General features: G+C 41.7%; 1 protein-coding gene across 2 annotated transcripts in view; it reads left to right on the top strand.

The window, feature by feature from the left end:
- LOC310846064 (glypican-5-like) overlaps positions 1-24,876 on the top strand; it is a 395,774-nt gene that overhangs the window by 25,642 nt on the left and 345,256 nt on the right. For both annotated transcript variants that reach the window (XM_083742108.1, XM_083742107.1), the window contains exon 2: positions 14,897-15,058. In XM_083742108.1, the coding sequence (XP_083598234.1) occupies positions 14,897-15,058 (162 nt within the window). The remainder of the gene's footprint in view (positions 1-14,896; positions 15,059-24,876) is intronic.

Raw genomic sequence — 24,876 nt, 5'->3', positions numbered from 1 at the left:
ACCCGCACATCAGCACAGTGCTAATCCAGATATTACAGCCCACCCTCTCCTCATCTCAGGGCTTCATTCTATTTGTGGGTGAAGCTATGTAGCTTCAAATGGTGCCAAGGATTAGAAATAGGACCTTTGTGACTTCCTCTTGGATGGCTTTGGCTGCCTAGGTAGCACGTCACATGGAATTGTTCTGCTGTAAGCCTTTGTTGGTTCTCTTTAGAAGCTGAGGGACATGGGTGGCACTGTGGGTTAAACCACAGAGCCTAGGGCTTGCTGATCAGCAGGTCGGCACTTTGAATCCCTGCGACGGGGTGACTCCCGTTGCCCGGTCCCTGCTTCTGCCAACCTAGCAGTTTGAAAGCACGTCAAAGTCAAGTAGATAAATAGGTCCTGCTCTGGCGGGAAGGTAAATGGTGTTTCCGTGCGCTGCTCTGGTTTGCCAGAAGCGGCTTAGTCATGCTGGCCACATGACCCAGAAGCTGTACGCTGGCTCCCTCGGCCAATAAAGCGAGATGAGCACCGCAACCCCAGAGTCATCTGCGACTGGACCTAATGGTCAGGGGTCCCTTTACCCTTTACCTTTACCTTTAGAAGCAGGAAGAGTTTTCTAGCTTTGGTTGTTAAAGCATGAGGGAAAAGAAAAGTAAGACAAGTTAATTTTAGATTCATTCCAACTCTGGATGGAGGTGAACAGCTTTTGCTACCATCCCTACGAGCTCTGCCTGTCTAACTCACCTTTGTTTTCCACGGTGCCCAACCAGATGTCTCTAGGAAGCCGCATAAACAAGGCAATAACCCTCTCCTGCTGTTATTCCCTGTTATTGTTTCTGATCCTGGAGATAGCATGTATCCATAATGACTAGTAGCAATTCATTTACTTACTCTCCATGACTGTAATCCCATTGTAAAGCCATCTAAACAAGTGGCTGTCACTGCACCTTGTCGCAGTAAATACCACAAGTTAACTATGTGTTGTGTACTTCCTTCTGTTTGTCCAGAATCTTCTGCCAGTCAGTTTTATTGTGGGTTATAGTGGTAATATGACTGTGAGAAGTAACACCAGGTTACCACAACAGTAGTTTTTTATTCATTTAAAGAGGTGTCAACTTCTTAGAAGTCACGTGTGCTACAGTCAAACTCTCACAAGTTTTACTGAAATGCAAGAGAGCCTGGCTTAGTTTTGTGGTATACGCAGGAGTTCTTTGAGGATGTCACATGCCATTAACTTTTGTGTTGCATAACACCAACCAGCGAGTGAGCATTTATCAAATAATATCTGACAAAACAGCAACACTGCAAACTTGGTTTATATGTAGCACAAGTGCTTCCCATCTGGCACATCTAAGTTAAATAAAAATGGCATCTATTTTGCTGCTTCTGGGAGGAGATCACTTTTCAGTGGTGGTGCCAAATTAATTCTATTTAGTCTTATATAAGGATGTTTCTTTGTTTTTCCTGTGGAAAATTCACAGAGCAGATTACCCAGCCAGACTTGTGGTAAAGCTACAACACAGTGATATGCCATGTCTCTTTGCAGATGACAGTGGTAGAATTATTTTTCCAAATTCTAATTTAAGATTTCCGGAGATACATTCAATGTACTTTGGTTACTCCAGTAATGCCTCAATCAGACACCTACCTAAAGGATGGGTCAGACTTTGGTTTTGGTCTTATGTATTTTTATTAACCCCCCCCCGACTCCTGTCCCAACTCCTTTTGTACAATTTTGTTCCACAAATGTATTTTGAGAATCCATTTTGCTTATTCTTTTGGGAGAATACAAGTAAAAGTCTTTCCTTGGAGTCCAGAATCTATCAAAGACTTGACAGAAAGTAAGAGATAATTTCTAAATTGGACCGTATTGGTTGGTCATGGTAGCTTTGTTCAGAAAATGACTTAAGCCGGATAGTTCAGCATATCTCTAAACATTAGTGGTTAAATGTATTCATTATACTAACAAGAGCCCTATTCATGCAGGGTCTAGTCTCCCCATTCATTATGCATGCATAATTCCCATTAATGCTGGTGGGGGCTAAGTGTGCATACCAAACCAAGAAGAAAGCTTGTGTTTACACACCCATGTTTGCACTAAGTGCACTTTCTAAAGTCCACCCAAGAAGCCAATCGAATTTCCTTATTTTTAGTCCATTTCCATGAGAGCAAATGGTGATGCATGATAAATTTTGACCTGCATAAACAGAGCTATTGGCTGTGGCAGTCAAAACATTTCCATATGACTGAACATCCCATTCCTTTTCAACATCCCACTCCCTTCAGGAATTTGTGTATTTTTAGGATTTAGGAGGCTGGAGGTTATCCAATCACACAAGCTATGCTAACAATAGCATTGTACTGTCAACTTTTAAACATACCATTCCAGATTGGTATTGCTCAATTCAGATATGATATCTATAGGTGCTGCCCCTTCACTGTGTTGTGAAGAGTTAGCAAACATATTTCTGGCTTCATGGTGAAAACTGCTGCAAGTGCTGTTTGTGTGATGAAACTTACCTCTGCAAATATGTTTAATTCCTGTTCACCTGGAGCATCCACATAGGCCAGCCTTAGCCCAGTTGCTGGTGTGGATGTATTTACTATGACAACAAATTAGAAAGAACATTCTATGTGTTTTAGATAACTACGGTGGAGGTAATTCATCCCAAGGCTGATATCCAGATGATGCTCATTCCCTGTAGGATGGAGCTGGGGACAAGATCTCACCATAAGCACATAAGCAAAGCCCTGCTGAGTCAGACATAGGGATGGAAAGAAATTTGGTTTGGTTAGGATTTTAATGCCTAGCTGTTTGCACTTTCTGACATAATAAACAACTTTTTAAAAACAGCTATTCTTAGAAATTGACACTTCTCCAGGTTTTGTGCTGCAATTTTCCAACCAAACAACATGCAAAAATATTAGGGGGTAAGGTGCTTAAAAAGGCATATATTGGAGAAAATATAAAATGCATTATATTAGGGGAAATTGCTTGCAAAAATGCGAATTTTAGGAGAAATTTACACTGAAACACTGACACATTTTCATGAGGACTTTTTAAAATTACAGACTGATGCAGAAGTGTGCAATACTGAACTTAAGACAGGGAAAATGAGAAATTTGACAACTGACCAATTAGCCCACCTCACGTCAGACTAGTGTTTGTGTTTGTGTGTAATCCTGATATGAAAATATTATTTCATCAAGACTGAGCTATTTATTGGGGGGGGCATCATAGTGTATAGAGGTGAGGGTGGACACAGATGAAGAAACTATACATTCCAGAAAAACTGCACCATTAACAGCTTGAGATTTTGGCTTGAAATAAGTGGGCAGGGCAAAAGGGGGTGGGGGCTCCACAAACCAGGTGGTGACTTGGGGGGAACAGTCAAATTGGTTGAGAAGATTAGGGAGAGTTTCTGAGTGGGTGGTGGTACAGCATACTTTGTACAGTGGTACCTCGGGTTACATACGCTTCAGGTTACATAAAAAGGTAAAGGGACCCCAGACCATTAGGTCCAGTCGTGGCCGACTCTGGGGTTGTGCCGCTCATCTCACTTTACTGGCCGAGGGAGCCGGCGTACAGTTTCCGGGTCATGTGGCCAGCATGACTAAGCCGCTTCTGGTGAACCAGAGCAGTGCACGGAAACGCCTTTTACCTTTCCGCCGGAGCGGTACCTATTTTTCTACTTGCACTTTGACGTGCTTTCGAACTGCTAGGTTGCCAGGAACAGGGACTGAGCAACGGGAGCTCACCCCGTCATGGGGATTTGAACCGCCGACCTTCTACTCAGCAAGCCCTAGGCTCTGTGGTTTAACCCACAGCGCCACCTGCGTCCCTCAGGTTACATACGCTTCAGGTAACAACCTTCGCTAACCCAGAAATAGTACCTCGGGTTAAAAACTTTGCTTCAGGATGAGAACAGAAATCGTGCCCCAGCGGTGTGGCGGCAGCAGGAGATCCCATTAGCTAAAGTGGTGCTTCAGGTTAAGAACAGTTTCAGGTTAAGAATGGACCTCCAGAACGAATCACGGTAAGTACTTAACCCGAGGTACCACTGTATAGTCAATGGATCTGCTCTCATTAGCTGTCATTACTCTCCCTGTTGAATGTCCTGGTCATAGCATCATTTTGGGACATTGTGGGGAAAACATTAGTAACCTCTACTTCCCCGCAGAATGCTTCCAGGGTGAGGCTACATCCACATGCATTCTGGGAACAGCAGCCACCAAGAGAGTACAACAGTGTCCATTGAAGTTTGTCTGTCCAACTTACTTAACCCCCACCGTCCAATTTCTCCAGTGGAAAACTAGGAGAAGTTTAGATACATTCCTATCCATATATTGCACAGAGGTATTGCATATAAAAGTGTAAAGTTGTTATGCGTTAGGTCTAAATTCAGATACTAGAATCCTGACTGTTTTATAGACCACTAACACAGGGACAATTTAAAGGCTGGTGCTTGTATGTGCCAAAATACAGCCAGGTTATGGAACTCTTCAGCACTGATGTCATGACTTTGTAGACCTTCATGGGATTTATGGCCTGCCTCTGTTGTAAAGGTTAGAAAAGAAATAGTGTTTGCCTAGGAATCTTGCGCATTTCAGAAGATAAAGTGCTATGACACTATCCAAGGCCAGCAGTTTTGTTGATATCATTTAGTTTTCTCTCAAATCATCCATCCTCATACAAAAATGCACAGGGGCCTTGACAGGGTTATTTTGCTGCTGAAAGGGCTGATTCTTTTCTTATCTTTTGCCACCCTTCCATGTAGCTTCCAGTTGGGTTTGCCCTGTGAATAGCCCTTCCTTTTTGTTTTCTGTAAACCTGACGCAGGATGTGCAAGTATCTGTGTGAAATGCAAGCTGGGTTTTTTGTTATTTTTTTGGGGGGGGGGTTGTAATTACTCGGGGCTTATCCTCACTTCTGGCACAGTCCGTGCTTTAAATCTGATAGCCCTCCCTTTTTTTGCTCTGGAGCTTTCCCCACGGAAACCCACTCTTTAAAGCTCAATGAAAGCAAACAGAAATCTGTGGAAACCCAAATTGATGTTTGCTCCAGCTGAGTGCTAAGGAGAGGTTTTCATGGGGAAAGATCCAGAGTAAAAACAACAACAACATGCTCGCTTTTGAGCTCGGACTCATGCATGGAAACCGTGGGGTGAAAGGTAAGTGTGGATAAATCGTCAATCTGACCTCCTCCAATTGAGCACGTCTTCATATCCACCAACGTTTAGGGTCCTAAAAACCAGGACACGAGTCTTCCCTCCTGTGTGGGTCATGTGACCTACATGAGATCACTGAGTCCTAAAAATGCTCTTTTTCTTGGCTGGGCTTGCACGGCACCCAGAAACCATGAGTTTGGGGGCACTGCATGAGATCACTGCCTCCCCTAAGTGGTGTTTTTCAGGGTGGAAAACACTTGGGGGGGGGGCAAGATCTCAGCATGAAATCATGGTGCCCAAAATGGCTGCTGTGCTCTTGTAACAGGATGTCCTTAAAATGCAATCCCAAGGCCCACTGAAGTCAGGATTGCCATTGAGCGATCCATTACGTGTACGTAGACACACAGAGCCAGCCAAGGCCTTTTCAACGGTCCTTTTATTCTATATAATATAAATTTCAACAAAGAGCTAACTTAAAAATCAATTGAGCGTGTGACCTCATTCCTATACAGAATAGATTTCTATGAAGGGCATCATAACAATCTTCATTTTTAGCCTCCTTAGCCATGAATAAAACAAGGCACTTCTTTTGTGCAGGGGAAACCAAGTCAATGAGAACATGCTTGGAAGCTGCTGAAGACCTCAATAAATTGTGGCCTTAAACTCAAACACTTGCTGTGAGACTATAAAGCTACACAGCAGCAGCAAGCAGGGTTGAGTGTGCTGATCTATTTTCTCTTTTCCTACTCCTGCCTTCTCCATCACTCGCCTTGACATGGAAAGAGGCTGTGTGAAGCAGGGTACCTACTTGTGAAGGGAACAATGTTATTTAGAACCCAAATTACGCCGGGTTTACAGTGGGGGCGCTTCATGAGTAAAGGTGGCCCCCATTTTACATAGTCACCCACCATGAATTGGATAGGAATGCAGTGGGCAGAACTTCACACACTCATTCACACTCTGCGAAGATCTTTCAAATAGGGCTATAGCTACTCAGCCCTGAAGGCAATATGTTATGCAACCTGAGACATGGTATCCAGGAATACTTCTTGGGCTAATCCCTGAGTGAAATTTATAGCTTTCTTTGTCATTACAACTAATCTGTGGATGGCAATGGGCAGTTTTCATAGCTGGAAACACGATGTAGGACGGGATTGATTTTAGTCCAATTCATTAAATACCATTTTCATTTCTTTATTTAAAAATATTTTCAGCCCACCTTTCTGAAGAGTGCTTGGCCATCCACGGTGTTTTAGTGTTGTATTTACAAAATATCAATGGAACAAAATAACCCTGAAACCTTAATTCTCCTGCTAAGGTAAAAACCAATAAACTTAACTCAGCGAGCCAGATAAATCACTTTTCACACCATGAGCAACCTGCAGCCAAAGCCAGAGGACGTGAATCAATAATAGGCTCGTAGGAAATGCCTTTAAAGCTTTCTGAAAAGCTGGAAAGCATGGCAGCCTGCTGCAGATCTGCTGGGAGGGAATGCTTTATGTTTTCCTTTACCTGAAGTCATCACAGAAGGGCCATCTCCTCCCTTGCAGCCACCAATCTCACTGATCTAGGAGCTGGACGAACAAGGAGGCCTTTTGTTGCATATCCCAGTGTGCAGGCAGGCTGATATGGGTGCAGGGGGTCCATCAAATAGCTTAGGCTGAAACCATTTAAAGGCTTAAATGAGGCCACTTCTCCATGAGTACAGCTGGTGTGTCTCAGGGCAATTCCCATCATTGCTGTAGTAGCCTGAACTTACCACTGTGAGCAGTAGAAACCAGTTGACATTCTCCTCAAGAGTCTGTGGATTTCTGTGTTTTGGTTAAAAGAGGAAAATTTTAGGTTTTGGAAAATAGGAGAATTCCCTGGATACCTAGATCCAGGTTTGGGGCAAGCACTCTTTGGTGACAGAACTCCAGCAGAGACTTAAAATCGCAAAATATGCAGCAAAGTAAAACATGGAAATATATAGGCTGTTAGACCTATACCCTCTTGCTTCCAAAGTTCCCTGCTTCCCTTAGAATAGAAAATGTATATATTTATTTCAAACAATAACCAGTTGAAGTATAGAAAAAAAAACTCCCACATGTTCAGTATGTTAAAAAATGGCTTACTTACAAACTCTTCAAAGATCAGATTCATGTGCTTTTCCATCCAGCAGCAAGAAAAGTCTGGCAGTATCATTTAGGTTCCAAAATGGTAATTTTTTCTAAATGATTCGTATAGAAACACAAAGATGGCTTGCTTAAGCCATGTGGTCTAAGTCTGGACATCCAGCTGAGACTTCCTTACTGGTAGGGTTCACATGGAGAACAAAGAATTTGGTGACCCTTTCTTCCAAGGTGAAGAGGAGTGACCTAGCTAAACCTGGCAGGACAGTTTACTCTATGGTCTTAACCCCTTCATGCTTTAATTAGGGTTAAGCATTATGTTGGTTATATGAGGCTTGATAGCCCACAAAATCCTTATTAATAAATGTGTATCTGGGAAAACTCTGGGAGCATCCTATGCAGACAAAATGTATCACATGAATTAGCTCTTAAATACTGATGCATAAGGAGGGGCAAAAGAAGGAAGCGTGTTGTAGGCAAAACTGCACAAGAAACCCAAGCAAAATCTCTGCTGTTGACAAAGGAAACAACTGTGCTTTTGCAGCATTAAAATATTGTTTCTTTAATTTGCTTGGCACAGCTAGTACTACAGGGACTACAACAAGACGGCAACAAGAATATTGACAAATCAATGGAAGTGTCAAATTCCAGCCTAGCTTCTTGCTAAATCAGACAAAAATGTGACTCAAGAGAAGCAGAACCGCTTACATTTCCCATGGAAGCATAATAAATCTCCATCCTTGATAATTTTTAAGGGCAACCCTAAAGCAGTGGGATTCGGTTTCATCTCCCCAGAGGAGGGAAACATACTGATTCTGGAACAACATACTGTGGAATTTCTGGATGGCAGCAAAGATACGGAGCTAGTCTATACGGATGGCTGAGCATATGGCCCAACTGAAACTTAATTTGTTTGTAAATTTTGTAGCCTCCAAATACGACAGAGCCAGGCTCAATCCCCAATCGCTCGATGGAATCCCTCTAGGGCAGAATTGTACATCTGGCTCTCTTAGGTGCATATACTGTTCTACCGCTGGCATCTTCAGTCAGAAATATGATATTGTATGGCATTGTTGGGAAAGACTTTTGCCTAAGACGGTAGAAAGCCACAATGTTGTTGTTTAATCGTGTCCAACTCTTCGTGACCCCATGGACCAGAGCACGCCAGGCACTCCTGTCTTCCACTGCCTCCCGCAGTTTGGTCAGACTCATGTTGGTAGCTTCGAGAACACTGTCCAACCATCTCGTCCTCTGTCGTCCCCTTCTCCTTGTGCCCTCAATCTTTCCCAATATCAGGGTCTTTTCCAGGGAGTCTTTGTTGGGATTTGCAGGATCCTGGATAAGTCTGCAGGCTTCAACAGGATGATGCAATACTCTGCTGAGTCAGAGTGACTCAGCAGGAGTGTGATTAGTGGGTTTGGCTATCACCTGTTTTAAAAAGGAAAGCCTGTTTAACAGTGGGTGTGGTGGTTGTGCTGTAGTGTGGTGGTTGTGCTGTAGTGGAGAGTCTTCGTTTGTAAGTACTCTGTATGGACTGTTTCTTTTATAAATGCCTGTATATAACTCACATTAAAAAGTCTGCACTGGAAAAACCTGGAACTCTTAGCGTCTCTGCTGAAAGCGCCGCGTGGAATACGCGACAGTCTTCTCTTCTCATGAGGTGGCCCAAGTATTGGAGCCTCAGCTTCATGATCTGTCCTTCCAGTGAGCACTCAGGGCTGATTTCCTTCAGAATGGATAAGTCTGATCTTCTTGCAGTCCATGGGACTCTCAAGAGTCTCCTCCAGCACCATAATTCAAAAGCATCAATTCTTCGGCGATCAGCCTTCTTTATGGTCCAGCTCTCACTTCCATACATCACTACTGGGAGAACCATAGCTTTAACTATACGGACCTTTGTTGGCAAAGTGATGTCTCTGCTTTTTAAGATGCTGTCTAGGTTTGTCATTGCTTTTCTCCCCAGAAGCAGGTGTCTTTTAATTTCATGACTGCTGGCATAAGGCAGGAGTGGTGAATCTCCAACCCCCCTGTTAACATTTACTCTTCCATGTACCCACTCATGCAAAATTTAGACAGTAAGATCATTGGAGCAGAGATCTGTCTCTCTCACAGTATTTTCTGAACGTCTCAATGCACATGGAACTTAGTTGTGTAAATATTTACAGTATCTCCTTGTATCATTGCTTGTTGTCATGGGCTTTGAAGACACTCAAACTCAGGACACAAGGGAGAAACATGCTAAGAGGAAGGCACGCTTTGCAAATCCACACTGTGATCACCTCCCGCCTGGAAACCAATGTCCCCACTGTGGAAGGACTTGTGGATCCAGAATTGGCCTCCACAGTCACTTACGGACTCATTGTTAAAACCGTGTTTATGGAAGACAATCTTACTTGGCTACGAGTGATCACCAAAGAAAGAAGAAGAAGAAAGTACTCAAGGAGAAGGGAAAAAACCCTTCCCTCTTCTTTCTAACGTTTAAATCTTACAATGTTAACATATTCCCCTTCATTCAACTCTTTCTAGGCTAAGCATACCCACTTTTAGCATCTCCGTAACTTTCCAACTGAATCCTTTCTATCGGAGTTTGAGAAGGATGTAAGTTGGAAATGAAAATAAATGCATACCAGTAGCACTGAGTGATCTTTCAAAGTCTTACTTATGTAATGTTAACTGTGGCTACAGCTGAAACTTGGCCTTGGGCCATGACGTCATATTGTTGACTCATGTTCAGTTTACTATCCATTAGAATTTCCTAAACACTTATAGGGAATGCTACAGTATACCCAGATATATTTTTCTTTTTTCTTTCTTTTGTTTTTTTCAAAGATATTTATTGAAACTTAACATATAAACATAATAACCAAAATTCCCAATGATTCCCTCATATAAAATATAATATCTAAATTACAACAGCTGCATAATTATACACTTAATTTTAAAACCCACCACCCACCCTCTACTTCCCTCCACAGCAATTCAACTTCTTTATATTTCTTTCTACCTTTCCCCCCTTGCATTCTATAATAAATTATTTTTGTTAAATTCTGTTTTTTCCTTCTTTCTTTGTTGGTTTTGTTATCGCTTACATTTTTAATCTAAGCCTATTAGCATGTTATGTTTAGAACAATATTTTGACATATAATCTTCAAAATACTTCCACTCCATTCTTAACTTTTAATTTGATTGATATCTTAGAATTGAAGTTAATTTTGCCAATTCTATATACTCACTTAATTTACAAACCAGTTAACGCCAGATATATTTTTCTTGTTTAAGAAACGCTTCACATTCTTCTCTGCTAGCTCCTGTTTTTTGCCCTACTGGGGCTGAAAATCTAAAGTACCATTGCAGCTGAGAGGAGGGAGTTGTTAAAGGAGGCCCAACATTTTTCTGAGTGTGCAGTCTTAGTGGCAGCCTCCCCACCCTATGCCTGAACTGTTGAAATGGTTCTCCTGCTCCATGGTTCCCCTTCCTGCTGCTTCTCCTAGGTCCTGGATAAAGTAGGTCCCAGTTGGGAAGGAGCGGAGTCACCATTGCTTACCATTATCCCACCATGCCCAGGAAGAGCTGATAAAGGATCTTGACTGAAACCATATAGAGCTGTAACCAGTCAGCACAGAGAATACTGCACTAGCTTAAATGCAGTGCTTTTTTTCGGGGGGGGGGGGTACGCAGGGGTACGCAAACCCCTAAACATTTTGTTACTCTAAGTTTGGCCTCATTGAGGGGCAGTGTTTCAATATGAGTAGGAAAATGAGAGTACCCCTAAACATTTTTATGGGAAAAAAAGCACCACTTAAATTATTTCGGTTTCATTTACACACTTTCCTGTGTTCTTCCTCCTCCTTGAAGGGCCATGAGGCCTTGGTTCTTTTTGTTACAGGGCATAAGGCTTCACCATGTGTGCTTATAATTATCCAGTAAACTTTAACTTGATTTCCTGGGGAATTCTTGTTGTCTGTCTGATCTGCGACTATTGGGGAATAGAATTATTTATAACTCTGAAGTTCCACTATGATTTTTTATGTGGTGTGACTCAAAGATTGTAATATCATTTTTCAGTGGTATTTCCAATAAAACTGTATTATTATTTTTTAAAAAAATACTGCATGCATTAGGTTGGGTTTTTTTTTAAAAAAAAATCAAACAAGTTCCATATTGAGTGGCTTTGCATCCCAGCTGTGGCTGACTTTGGTTATCTGACTTCAGCATCGTTGTGTGTTTTGAGATTCTGTGTGGAATCCGTTGCCTCATGAAATGAGTGTCTGCCTGAGGGAAGATTACTATTGTCAAGTTTCTTCTTCAGGTTAGCAGGACTGCTGTTTGGATAGTTTCATTGCGCCCCATAAAGGGGGCATCTGCAAGAAGGCGGGTGATTAAATGGCACTGACCCATCAGCCTGGGAAGCTGGCATGCAGATGCACCCTCTGAAATCTGGTACACATTTCTCTGGTGCTGCAATGCAGTGTGCCCTTAGGTTGCCACACTGTCTGAGCTCTTACTCTCCCCCCCTCCATGCCTATTTGATGGGGGTATGCTTTGCATTAAGATCAGCTAGCGTGAATTTTTTTTAATGCTCTCTTTAGAGTTATTTAAGATTTTGGGACTGTACAAAGCTGCATTAACTATTCTCAGCAGCCAAAGTTGAGTACCAAAACCTAGATTAGGGTGGTGTGGGTTTCTTTTTTTGGTAATTAAAAGATTCCATCCCAAAGCTAGTATTGAGAAAAATGAAATTTCTGAGCTCACAGTATGATGCTCATACCAACATAAAGGCTTCCTAGTGAGAAGCCTTGTGACTTGCTTTATGTTTTGCTTTAAATACTTTGTGTTCTGCATGGTGTTCTTTTGGCTTTCAGAGGATTTGTGCTGTTTCTGTTTAGGAACAATCTTTGCAGCTTTTTGGCCCTGGATCTGCAGACATTCTCTTCAACCGTCTGTCTGTTTGTTCAGAAAACTAATGGGGCAAAGAATCTTGGCCACCAATGGCTGCTAAGGTCTCTGTGGCTGTTTCTTCTGTTTTGCTATGAAGATGAATCATTTTCCTGAAGATAAATATTTTCATCAAACCCAGTGTATGATTTGTAGGTAATAACACCTGCAGAAATCCCAAGCCAAAATTATAGGATGGGCATAGACAGGGGGTTCGATTATAAGCTTTTAACCGGGGACATATAGTGATTTCTGAAGCAGGAAAATAAAAATATATATCATTAACCTTGCTCATATCATATGTGGATATGGATTTAAGATTCTGTGGCAGAAATAGGCCTCTGTTGTCAAGCTAGCAACTTCACTTATGAAAAAAGTAACATAAATAGAAACCTAAGAGCCAACTCCTAGTTGCTGAGGTCCCTTTGCCCCCCCCCCAATAAAATAATTGACCCCCCCCCCAAAAAAAGTTTATGGGCATTGCCATTCAAATGGTGTGTGCGCATGTCTTGTGATCAATTATGCAGAGTTGGGCTTATATGCCCCCCCCCCAATATTTTATTCAAGTTGGTACCACTGGGTAGAAAAAGAACTAGGCTCTAAACTGCAGCAATTGTTGGTAGGATTTCTTCCTAGGCTTCTGTTTTGAAGAAGAACGAATAGACTGAACAGCTCCCAGGTATACATATTTGTAAGATGTGGGGCTAAGTATTCAGGTGAAACTAGTGAGCTGATCCCATTCTTCTCAAACATGCAGATGCAGCCTCTGGTGTTTCTGCAAAAGTGGCAGTCCTTGACTTGACCGTAGCACATTTTGGCTGTGTGGAGGTTATTGTGCCACTGTACTAAGCAGTGGCGTAGCGTGGGGGGTGCAGGGGGGCCAGCCGCACCGGGCGCAACATCTGGGGGTTAGGGGGCGCAAAATCATGGGTTAGGGGGTGCAAATTACTTGCCTTGCCCCGGGTGCTGACAACCCACGCTATGCCACTCGTACTAAGGGGCAGGCAGCTCATTCTGTCCATTCACCCCTTCTGTAGGCCAGTTCACAACTCCTGTATCTGTCTGTCTGTCTTTCTATCTATCTATTTATCTATCTATCATCTAATTAGTTTTTTAACATATCATTTTGAACAGTAATTAAACATACTTTTACATCTTATTCAATTCTTTTGACTTCCATCAATCCTGTCTGAAAAATTTCCAATCTAATCTCTTAGCATGCATTTCTCATCTGCCCTATTGCATTTCAAACTCATAACCAATATCTCTATTTTTTCCTGCTTTGTAACACTTCATATATTTCTCCTTACAAAACTTCTTGTAATCCTACTAGTGTAATTTGTTGATTACAGGTGCTTTTCAAAAAATTCACAACTCCTGTATCTTCAAAGGCATTCCAAAAGCCATGGAAATTGGGTTAATTTCAGTGCATACGAAAGTCAACAGAGGCTGAGTTCGCCAGGCCTGAAATTATGTGTACAACTCACAAGCACACACTCAACACATGTTGCAGACCAATTGAATACACAGCTCAAAGGACTATTGCTTTTGCCTTGATAGTAAAGAGGACACACAGGGAGCTTCAGGATGCTTGCTATTTTCAGGAGGAATTCAGTAGCATCCCAACAAAGTGTGGAATAATGGTTCCTTGATACAGCATCATCTAGCCTCCTCACCTCCAAGCAAACCACAATGAAAGCTGATTAAATTGCCAAAGTAATCTAATCTTATTGCAAGCAAAGCAGGATGGATGATGATGATGATGATGATGATGATAATAATAATAATAATAATAATAATAATAAAAAATTTTATTTATATCCCACCCTCCCCAACTGAAGCCGGGCTCAGGGCGGCTAACAAAAATCAAATAATCAAACAGTCAAATAATCACACATTCTAAAAATATTTCATTATAAAAATTAATTAAAATCAAATTGATGGCAACCGATTAAGCAAAATTCTGTGCAGGTTGCCAGAGGAGGGAGTCAGGCTGCGCCCTGACCAAAGGCCTGGTGGAACAACTCTGTCTTGCAGCCCCTGCGGAAAGATGTCAGGTCCTGCAGGGCCCTAGTCTCTTGTGACAGAGCGTTCCACCAGATTGGAGCCGCAGCCGAGAAGGCCCTGGCTCTAGTTGAGGCCAGCCTAACCTCTCTGAGGCCTGGGACCTTGAGGATGTTATTATTTGCAGACCGTAGGTTTCTCTGTGGGGCATACCAGGAGAGGCGGTCCCGTAGGTACGAGGGTCCTAGGCCGTATAGGGCTTTAAAGGTTAAAACCAGCACCTTAAACCTGATCCTGTACTCCACCGGGAGCCAGTGCAGCTGGTATAGTACCGGATGAATGTGATCTTGCAGCGAAGACCCCATAAGGAGTCTCGCCCCGGCATTCTGCACCCGCTCCATCAATGCTCGATCAACAGGTTGTAGGGATGCACCCACAAATGATGTGCCTGAATTAGGCTCCTTTTTGAACAGAGGCTGCAGCACATGTAATCCTGGATATGATGGTGTTTCCTTAATTTAGTTGATGCAGTCATAATGCGGTCAGACGCTGGGCCCTTGAAGTGTACAGAAAGGCTGGACATTTTACTTCTTACGAGCTGCATCACTTTGCTTGTTAGAAATATCTTTGGCGCTGTTTGTTGATGTTCTCACTGAGGATGTTTGTTTTTAATTTATTCTTTTCTTGCAACAGATTCCAACTTACAGATCTGCCAGCACAAAGTGCAAACATGCTGCACTAGAAAGATGGAAGAAAGCTATCAAGCAGCAGTTCGGAGAGAAAGGATGGAGAATATCCAGACTCTAAATTTTGAACTGAAATATATGATTGTCGGTCACATCACAGCTTTTCAAGGTAGGAATATTAAGAAAACTGTGAAGCAACTTCTTCCCTGTGCCAATAAATGCATAAGAACACGCTTGCTGGCTCGACCGATGAACCATCTAGTCAGGCAGCCACGTTCCAGTCACGGCCAGCCACATGTTTCTAGGAAGCTTACAATCAGGGTATAAAAGCAACACTGTGATGCTGTGTCTATGTAATAACATTAGAGTAATATGTGTTAAATGTAGGTAAGTATAATACAGTTATAGTTTGGTTCTTGAATGCCTTGGTACTCGTACGTTTTGGCTCCCGAACGCCAAAAACCCAGAAGTAAGTGTTCCAGTTTTCGAACGTTTTTCGGAAACCGAATGTCCAGCGTGGCTTCTGCTTGAGTGCAGGAATCTCCTACAGCCAATCGGAAGCTGCGCCTTGGTTTTCAAATGTTTCGGAAGTTGAACGGTCTTCCAAAACATTCTTGCAAAATTCAAGAACCAAGGTATGTGAATTGGGGTAAGTGGTTGCGAAGAGTGTGTGTCCTTGGGATATTAGACATGAGTGGTGATTGGGTAAAATTTTGAAAAGGAGTTTGAATACTGGTGGGAGACAGTTGAGAGGGTCAGTCGAGAGTTATGAGCCATTGGGGTTGGGGAAAGAGTGTGCTTGGACGGTGGCAGGGTTATTTGGATAGAGTAGGGGTCAGCATTGTCTTTGTCATTGTTTATATGAACCAAAGTAACTAAGAAGAAAGTGCAAAACTAAAGCCATATGTTTCTGTACTCTGAGTGATAATACAGTGGTACCTTGGTTCTCAAACTTAATCTATTCCAGAAGTCCGTTCCAAAACCAAAGCATTCCAAAACCAAGGTGCACTTTCCCATAGAAAGTAATGCAAAATGGATTAATACATTCCAGACTTTTAAAAACAACCCCTAAAAGAGCAATTTAACATGAATTTTACTATCTAATGAGAACATTGATCCATAAAATGAAAGCAATAATCAATGTACTGTACTATAAACTAAATAAGACAGTATTGTAGATGATTAAAATTAAAATTAGTTTTTTTCTCTTAAGTTCACTGATGATAGTAATTGTTTGATTGTGTGACTGTGGAAATGGATAAAAGCCCCCCCATCCAATCAATCAGTAGCTGAACTGGGTTCCACACAGTCACAAAAACAAATTAACCAAAAAAGCCTCAAAAATGCAAAATAAATAGCAAAAACAAAAGCACCAAACTTAATCCGTTCTGGAAGTCCGTTTGACTTGTGAAATGTTTGAAAACCAAGGCGCAGCTTCTGTTTGGTGCAGGCGCCCCGGAAACAATAGCCAACAGCCGCATCAGCTGTTCAGCTTCTGAAAAGCATTCAAAAACTAAAACACTTACTTCCAGGTTTTTGGCGTTTGAGAATCAAGGTACCACTGTAAAACCTTTTATTATTTCTACTTTAATATATTGTTATAATATGATATGATATGGTATGATATGATATGATAGTAATGTTATACTGTGCGCACATGCCTCCTGGCTGGCTACAATTGCGGTGGGAAGATATTCAGGTACATAGTATCTGTAGTGGCAGCAGAACCAATGGGAGTTTAGAAAAATCTACCAGAAACCTGGCTCAGGGCAGTATACCTTATAGAAATAGAAGGTGGTAGAGGAAAGTTGTGGTGAATATGAGGGTGGTGCCAGGAACTTAATTCCCATTCAGTTTACCTGGCAGTTATGGAAACTTTTTTCAGGTGCAGTTCCAAGATTTATCAACTGCTTCAGTTAACTTCACTAAACCAAACCAAATTATTGCAAGTGCTGGTATTATGACACATGCCGGACTGTTGATTTTTGGACAGAAGTGCATCCAGATATGAGCTGCACCAATCTGCCCAAAACAGGAGGCGTGGGAAGCAGGATTTTAGAGAACCATTTTCAAGGAGTCATTCCTTTTAGTGTGCTCTCATACTCATTGCCTATTGACCTTCACTTTACTGTTTTGGGTACCTGATGAGCTAAAATAATGTCTGTTTCATCAAGCCTATCCAGACGCATGATAATAGTTTTAAGTAATTTGTTTTTAAATGTTTTGTTGGTGTTATCTTGGTTTTTAATTATGGTTTTATATATATATATATATATATATATATATATTTGCTTTCGTAGGGTTTTATATATATATATATATTGTGTGTGTTCATTTTAGCCATTTAAAAAAATAATAATTGGATTTGTACACCTCTTTTTCTACATAAACTAATAGGGCATCATTGTTCACCTCCCCCCCCCCCGACCCGATTTGGCGCAAATATGTGTTCTAATATTTCCTTACCAATGCTGGAAATTAAGAAATGCTGGTGTGAACCTATGTAAGGCAAGGCGGACATGATTGAGGCAACAGCTCCCTCTGTCCTGTTTTTCTCCAGCGTTAATAGTATATTTTATAATGGAATTTCTATTTGGATGGCAGAAATGTGCTTTTGCTGTTGGATACTGTGACAGGAGAAAGGGTGGGGGAGCAATTTGTTCTATTTCACAGTCTTGAAGGAAAAGGCCTTAGTATCCCACACGGTTTTGAAAATCTGGCACCAAGTCACATTTGAGCCCTCTGCTGTGCCGAAGGGGAAATATGGAGCCATTGTTGAATGACAGTGAGTTATTCAAGTGATCTTTCAGCATCATTATAGAATAAAGCAAAGGTCAGAATAGATTAACCTGTCAGGCCCTGAGGTCAGCCAAGCCGCTTTATTGCTTGACTGAGTGAAATCAGTCATTAGACATTTCAAAGTAGCTTGGATTTACAAGCGTTTTCCAGAAATGGCTACCTAAATTATTGTATTGTGAGTGGTTATAAACTTGCTTTGTCCACCTTAGGTGAGAACACGCCAGAATTTTCAGCTTTGGCCTCTTAAAAGCCTCAAAGGCTCATTTGTTCGTTTGGGTTTGTGTGAGGTTTCAAAAGGCTCTCTAAATCTTTTCTTCAGATGACACTGTATAAACATTCTGTTGCTCAAGCAGGGGCGCCTTTCAGATTTTTTTTATCCTGAAATAGTTTTCCTTGCATTGAGTTTGGTTTATTGTTGCATGGTATCATTATAAAACATTAAAGGCTGCATGCCTCAGACTGGTCAGAGGACATAAGCTTCATTCACTTTTTTCATTCGACTTCTGCTGCTTGGAACCATTGAAGAATGGGCTGAATATCAAATCAGTCAATTCGAAATCTGAACAATATGCAATATTTTCAGCAACAAATGAGCCACTCTTTGATTTCTTTCTTTTCTTTTTGGCGTCTAACATTCTATAGATACAAATATTCTCATTAAAAGTAATGTCCTACTGCAGCACTTTTTAAAAATGAAACAAAACCTGCCAAATTTGTGTAGTGTTGTTTTATGGTCTTCAGTTGGATAATATATCACTTTATAAAATGCAGCCTGGTAGATTTATTTCTTTATATAGAGATTTTCTGTCCCACCCAGCACACCATTCAAGAATTAAAAATCACCGTTTCCTAAAATGCAGCCAGGAGCTCAGTACCTGCCCCATACCTGATGCAACATATGATTTTGTAGTTTAGGGGAAATGGCCTTGTGGGATGAGTGGAGAGGCCTGGCAGGCAGAATTTGGCCCGTGGATAGTGGTTCTCTAACCCTGCCTTAAAAACTCAAATAATCATAGTACCCCAAAGACCATCTTAAAAAGCATGACTGTGAATTTAAATACAAGCAACAACAAAGTCCTGTTGTCCACTAGGCAAGCCTGGTCTGATCTGGTCAAGCGAGAGTGTCCCTCCCTTTGATATTCAGGCAATGGGACTGGCTCATCCAAAGACATGGCAAGAGATCTGCAACAGGAAGACACAACCACTTGATGCCAAGGGCAATATGATAGTTTCAATGGATACTTCCCACCCATTTGATGTCAGTCCAACAAAGCCCAGGCCAGAATATCTTTGGACAGAGGCAGCTCCTTTTTTAATGATTTGGAAAGTGACAGTTCCTTTAGCGATGAACTGTGTGCTCTTGGCAACTTGTGTTTTGTATCCTTGATGCATGTTGTTATTAACTTCCTTGGGCCGTGTACACACCATACATTTAAAGCATGTCACTTCTCCCAAAGGAGCACAGGAACTATAGTTTCTTAAGGGTGAGCTACAGTTCCCAGGATCCTTTGTGCTTTAAATGTATTGTGTGTATGCGGCTCAAGTGCAAGGAGATTAAATGAGCTGGCTAAAGAGCCAAATAATGAAAACTCTCAATGGGTTAAATGGTCAGAACAATCTGCCCTGTGTAAGATAGCTAAGCCTGCACGGTGTGCATCCAAAAATAAAGTTGAAACATTGCCCAATATTACAGAATTCTGAAGGCAAGCATTAATTTGACATTGGGATTTCCACTGGTGCATAACCTTGGCTTAATTTGGCTGCTTCTTTTGAATCCAATCTGAGCTCTGTGCTCAGCATCTTGAGAATTCCATTTTAAATAAACAAAGAAATGGATATCCTCCTCTCTGTGGGATGGCTCAATCCTGTGTAATTAATCGCGGTGGACCAATAGGTTGATTCTTGCAATACTCTTCTGTCCTGCTGAAGTGAATGAAAGGTTGTGCTCTAAGGACGGTGCTGTAAGAGTGTTAATTGAAAGACTTGGGTACCGGCTTAAAAACCTTAAAGGAAAGTGCAATTGCCAGCCGACCTCTATTAAAATAGTTTGACATAATACTTTTCTTAGAAAAGCGCGGACTTACAAACACCTTTTTTAATACTTTCACCTATAAGGACTTAGTTTTTAAGCTATATTTTGGAGGTTATTTCAATAGTCTTGCCATTAGGGCTGAAATGGGATAATTTTAACAGCTGCCAGATTCGCATATAATGATTAGTATATAAGGCTACATTAAATTCATCACATCTGCACATAGATATTGTTGTTCTTGGCACCCTGCCCATTTCATACATGTGGTTAGGCTTAGTGCTGCCGCCGAATTCTCTGTTTTAATAAAAAGATTTGCAATATTATCAAACCATTGCTGGGACACACACTTAATAAATCAGTTGCATTCTAAAAATATTTTTAGTTTTGACTTGCTTTTACTAGTTGCTGTGTCAACTGCCTTTAACAGTGAAGGGTGCACTGCTCGCTGATGTACACCTCTTGATACAGGGAAGAGGTCTTATGCCAGCAACAACATTCCTCCCATCTATTTGGGTTCATTATCAATATCTTCAAAACAGCGGTTGTATATTACTAGCAACGGCAGCCTATCTTGCAGGTTTTTTCTTAATAAAAAATATATATACAGTATTCCCCCAGTTCAGAAACTCCAAGTCATTGCAAGGTGAGCAAAACCACCCTGTGAGCTTCCAGCTTTCAGCTCAGCTTGCGATGGCTCATTGCCAGCCCCCCATCCTTCTCTGCTCCCAGTTTCCCTCCCCTTCTTCCCTTCCAGTCACCAAGTCACAAAGGAGGGGGGTGGGGTGGGAACAGCAGCAGGAAAGGCTGGTGAAATTTGTCCTAAATTCCAATGCTTCTCATCTGCAATGAAGAGACAGGAGCAGACCGGGAGGCTCAATTGTCAAGGGAAGAGCTGAAATGTGACAAGTGGTGCTGTTTTTTAATAAAAGAAAACTCTGATTGTTTCTTTAAACAAGTTTCTTTAAATTCTTTAATGGGAAACATAGATTTTCACTGGGAAGTCCTGCTCCTATAAGTGGCACCACTTCAGAATGCCAGAGGTGCATGTTAATATTGTCAGAACTCGAGTCGAAAGAAGAACCTGTATTCCTTTTTGCTTAAGGGATGCTATTTCATTTATTCAGTTTGGGAGTCCCCTCTTGCCTGATTGCCTTGGATAGGAGGATTTATGAAGGGAAGGATTCTTCCTTATAATAATTTGTGGTTTATTATTATTATTATTATTATTATTATTATTATTATTATTACTACTACTTCTTATTTGCCACTACTTGTTTGACACAGGACATTTATGAACTGCTCTTTCCGCCTCCTCTTCAGCTGAAAAGCCTTCTGCTCCTTTAAGAGCAATTGTGCCTTAGCTGTGTAGAATGAATGCGGCTTTTCTTGTAGAGTCATATCTTGGATCCCAGACACCTTGGTACTCGGACGTTTTGGCTCCAGCAAACCCGGAAGTGAGTGGTTTGTGAACGTTCTTTGGAGCTTCCTGCAGCCAATCAGAAGCTGCGCTTTGGTTTCTGAACATTTTGGAAGTCGAATGGACTTCCAAGGTTAGGGTTAGGGCAGCATTGGGCGACACTGCACCAGCCTCACTGGCGGCACCTAACTGAAACATGCCCCTCAGTCCCGCTTACTGTCTTCCCTCCTGAGGGAAATTCCCAAGAACAAAGCAAATTTCTATTCTTGATGGGTTCAAATGGCACACATGTGAGCGGCAAAGCTTTACTCTCACACTTACACCGTTGATATTTCTTCCCATTGAAACAAACAATTTGTAAGTGTGAGAGTAAAGCTTTGCCGCTCACAGAAACTAAAGAGAAGTCTCCCCTCCAAACGCTTTGAATGAAGTGGTAACAGGTGCTGCGTGCAAAACGAGAGAGAGAGAGAGAGAGGGGGAGCTGGCTCTACTCCTGTCATTTTTACGCTGAGGGTAATTTAAGGTAATGAGAATCCAAATACTGGTAATTTATTCATTCTGCTGCCGTTTTCTCTCGGGATATGCAGGACATGGTTGTTTGAAACCTATCCCAGGCTTCAGTCGGTGAATTAACAGGTATTAGGGGATGTGAAGAAATGGTTTGTTTTAAACTCAACTGTTTGAGACAAATTGGATTTTGATTTGATTTGGAGCATTTCTCTTCTGGTTCATTTGTTCTTAAAGGACAGAGGAATTATAAGCTTCCTAGTGATGATGATTGAACTGGTGTGGTATGAAACACACAATGCCTGAAACAATTTCTGAGCTTCTTGCAAGCCTAAGCCAGACCCTACTTATAATTCTGGATTTTTCTTCTTTCCTGTTTGGTGGAGTAAAGAGCGATGTAGCCCTGTCACAGGATCCTTGTCATTTCTCTGACAAGCAAGGAAAGGAATTGTTGGCACTGCTTGCTAGTGCTTCATATTGTTCTGATTCCTTCACACAGTCCTCCAGATTGCACCAAGAGGAGCAGATGGAGTGTGTGTCTGTGTGTGAATGCACACTTCACTCTAACAATTGAAGGAATTCCACTGGTGAATGATTCCTGACAGTATCCTAGTCTGTCATTGGCCAGCCATGACTTCAAATGAGGGCCAGCAAACAGGCGTCCCTCTATTCAGAAGGCTGAGATGTTGTAGTTCACGGCATAAACAGACTTGTCAGGTAGGAAAATAAATCAATATATTAAAAAAGTAAAAGTATGAGTAACCAGAGATTCCCTGCTGCCTCTTCAGTAGATCACATTGTATTCCACCCCACACAATATCCTTCTACTAGAATTGCTACGTACTGATATCATGAGCCCACAGCATATGATGGCTGTCCCTTACCACAAACATTATAATTGCTGAATGTTTCTTAGTTTTCAAAGCAATTTTGTCAACACTATTTCTGCTTCCCCAGGCATGGTCTAGCTAAGTGGTTTTTCCACTGACCACACGTTCACAGCACTTTGGTTTGACAATCAAGCCCTTTTCACAGGGAACTCGGAGAATTGTAGCTCTGTGAGGGAAATAGGGGTCTCCTATCAAAGTTCAATACCCTTAACAAATGTTTCCCAGAATTATTTGGGGGGAAACTAATGGTTTCTCATCATCCTGGGGAAAATGGACAAGTGGGGTGCCAAAGGGTTCTGTTCTGGGCCCATTATTATTCACTGTTTTTATAAATGACTTGGATGAAGGAATTGAGGGGATGTTCATCAGAACCACAGATGACACCAAACTGGGAGGGATTGCTAATGCCAGAGAAGACAGAATCATGATTCAAGATGACCTTAACACATTGGAGAACTGGGCCCAAACTAACAAAATGAATTTCAGTGGGGACAAATGTAAGATACTACACTTAGGCAGGAAGAACCAGATGCACAAATATAAGATGGGGGGACACCTGGCTTACTAGCACTACACGTGAAAAGGATCAAGGGGATTCAGACATAAGCAGGGTTTGTTCTTATGAATCAAGGAAAGCCTGGACAAAATAAGTTTTTACAATACATCTGAAGCTGTTTTATGTACAGCAGGGTGGAAAGCATTCCATAATAAAGGAGGAAAAGCAGAAAATATCCATTTTGGGGGTCACCTTCCTGTGATATTCTGTAGGGTGCAGTTCCATGAGTAGAATTTTGTCAGATAATCTAAGTGATCTTAAAGGTTTATACAGAGGCAGGTAACCTCATCCCGATTATGCTCGTACAAACAACTTCAGAAAAATGTCTGGGATACACAGGGGAAGGTTTGATTAGCAATGCTGATTTGCAGTGACATGCTGAAAGCCACACAGGCTTTGATTGAAAGTATCCATCCCAGTTTGTAGTTAATTACAAAATGAGGTTCAAGCACAGTGCTGTGAATGGATTCAATCCAAAATCAATGAGCTATTTAAAAGCCGAGAGATCTCAGCTGTGGTTTCTATTACTTGCTGTGTGATGATTGAGAGGTAAAACTGCTGTTTCAAAATAGGTTGTCATGATTCCTAAATGCTAGGTCTCTTGCTCAGAGAATTGGTTACAGCCTGCCTTTTCGCATGTGTAATCCTACTAAGTATAGCTCTTCTCCATATTGACTTATTGAGCATAACTCTGGTCTGTGGCCTTTGGCACAAATGCTTCCTCACCTAGAGATTGCAATTGCTGAGCCCTCTCCAGCTTAATTTTGAATTAGCTTAGTCTCTATAAATTTTCTCGGGGAGCATTTAGGGAAACGTTGAGTGTCCTTTAAAGTTGATAATTGTTCACGGATGTGCCTTACTTTATTGGCCCTTGTGCCACCTTTGTGGTGAGGCTTGGAAATTCAACTGCCACTCCTCTTCTAAAGTAAAAAAACACACATTGGAACAGACAAAGCTTGAGATATGGGTGGGGGACAACTGCCACAAAATCCTATGCAAGACTGTTTTTTCCTTGGAAGGCCCATAGCTCAGTCCCAGAGCAGATTATTTGCATGCAGATGGTCTCCAGTTCAATCCCTGCTATCTCTAGACAGTGCTGGACTCCTGTCTGAAACTCTAGAGAGTTGCTGCGAAACAGTGTAAACCAGGTGTGGCCAATGGAGCACCCTTCAGATTTTGCTGAACCCCCTTCAGCCCCAGCCAACTTTGACAATATTTAGGAATGATGGCATTTGTGGTCCCAACAACAATGGAAGAAAATCGTATCCATTACTCCTGATGCAGAACTCAGCTCGGCGGACAACTGGTATGGCTCTGTATAAAGCAATTACCTGTTTCTAATTGAGAATACAGTGGTACCTCAGGTTACAAACACCTCGGGTTACAGACTCTGCTAACCCGGAAGTAGTACCTCGGGTTAAGAACTTTACCTCAGGATGAGAACAGAAATCGCGTGCCAGCGGTGTGGTGGTAGCGGGAAGCCCCATTAGCTAAAGTGGTACCTCAGGTTAAGAACAGGTTAAGAACGGACCTCCGGAACAAATTAAGTTCATAACCAGAGGTACCACTGTATTGACCCCCAAAAGGAGAAGTCATTAATATATTAAATGTGGAAAAAGACTAATAATATCTTCATGTGTTGCCTGGATCTTTATTTTGAACTTTTGTTTCCCTGAAGATTATTATAAATGAACCATACCTAAGAGAGGTGGATTGAGCTGTGTTGTGACGTTCTGAAGCAGATGTTGAAAATGGACTTACATCTGATTTGGAAGCTCAGTGTGAT

Source organism: Podarcis gaigeae (genome assembly GCF_964106915.1).
Source record: "Podarcis gaigeae genome assembly, chromosome: 5".
Classification (NCBI taxonomy): Eukaryota; Metazoa; Chordata; class Lepidosauria; order Squamata; family Lacertidae; genus Podarcis; species Podarcis gaigeae.
This window is presented reverse-complemented; position numbering and strand designations above follow the sequence as displayed.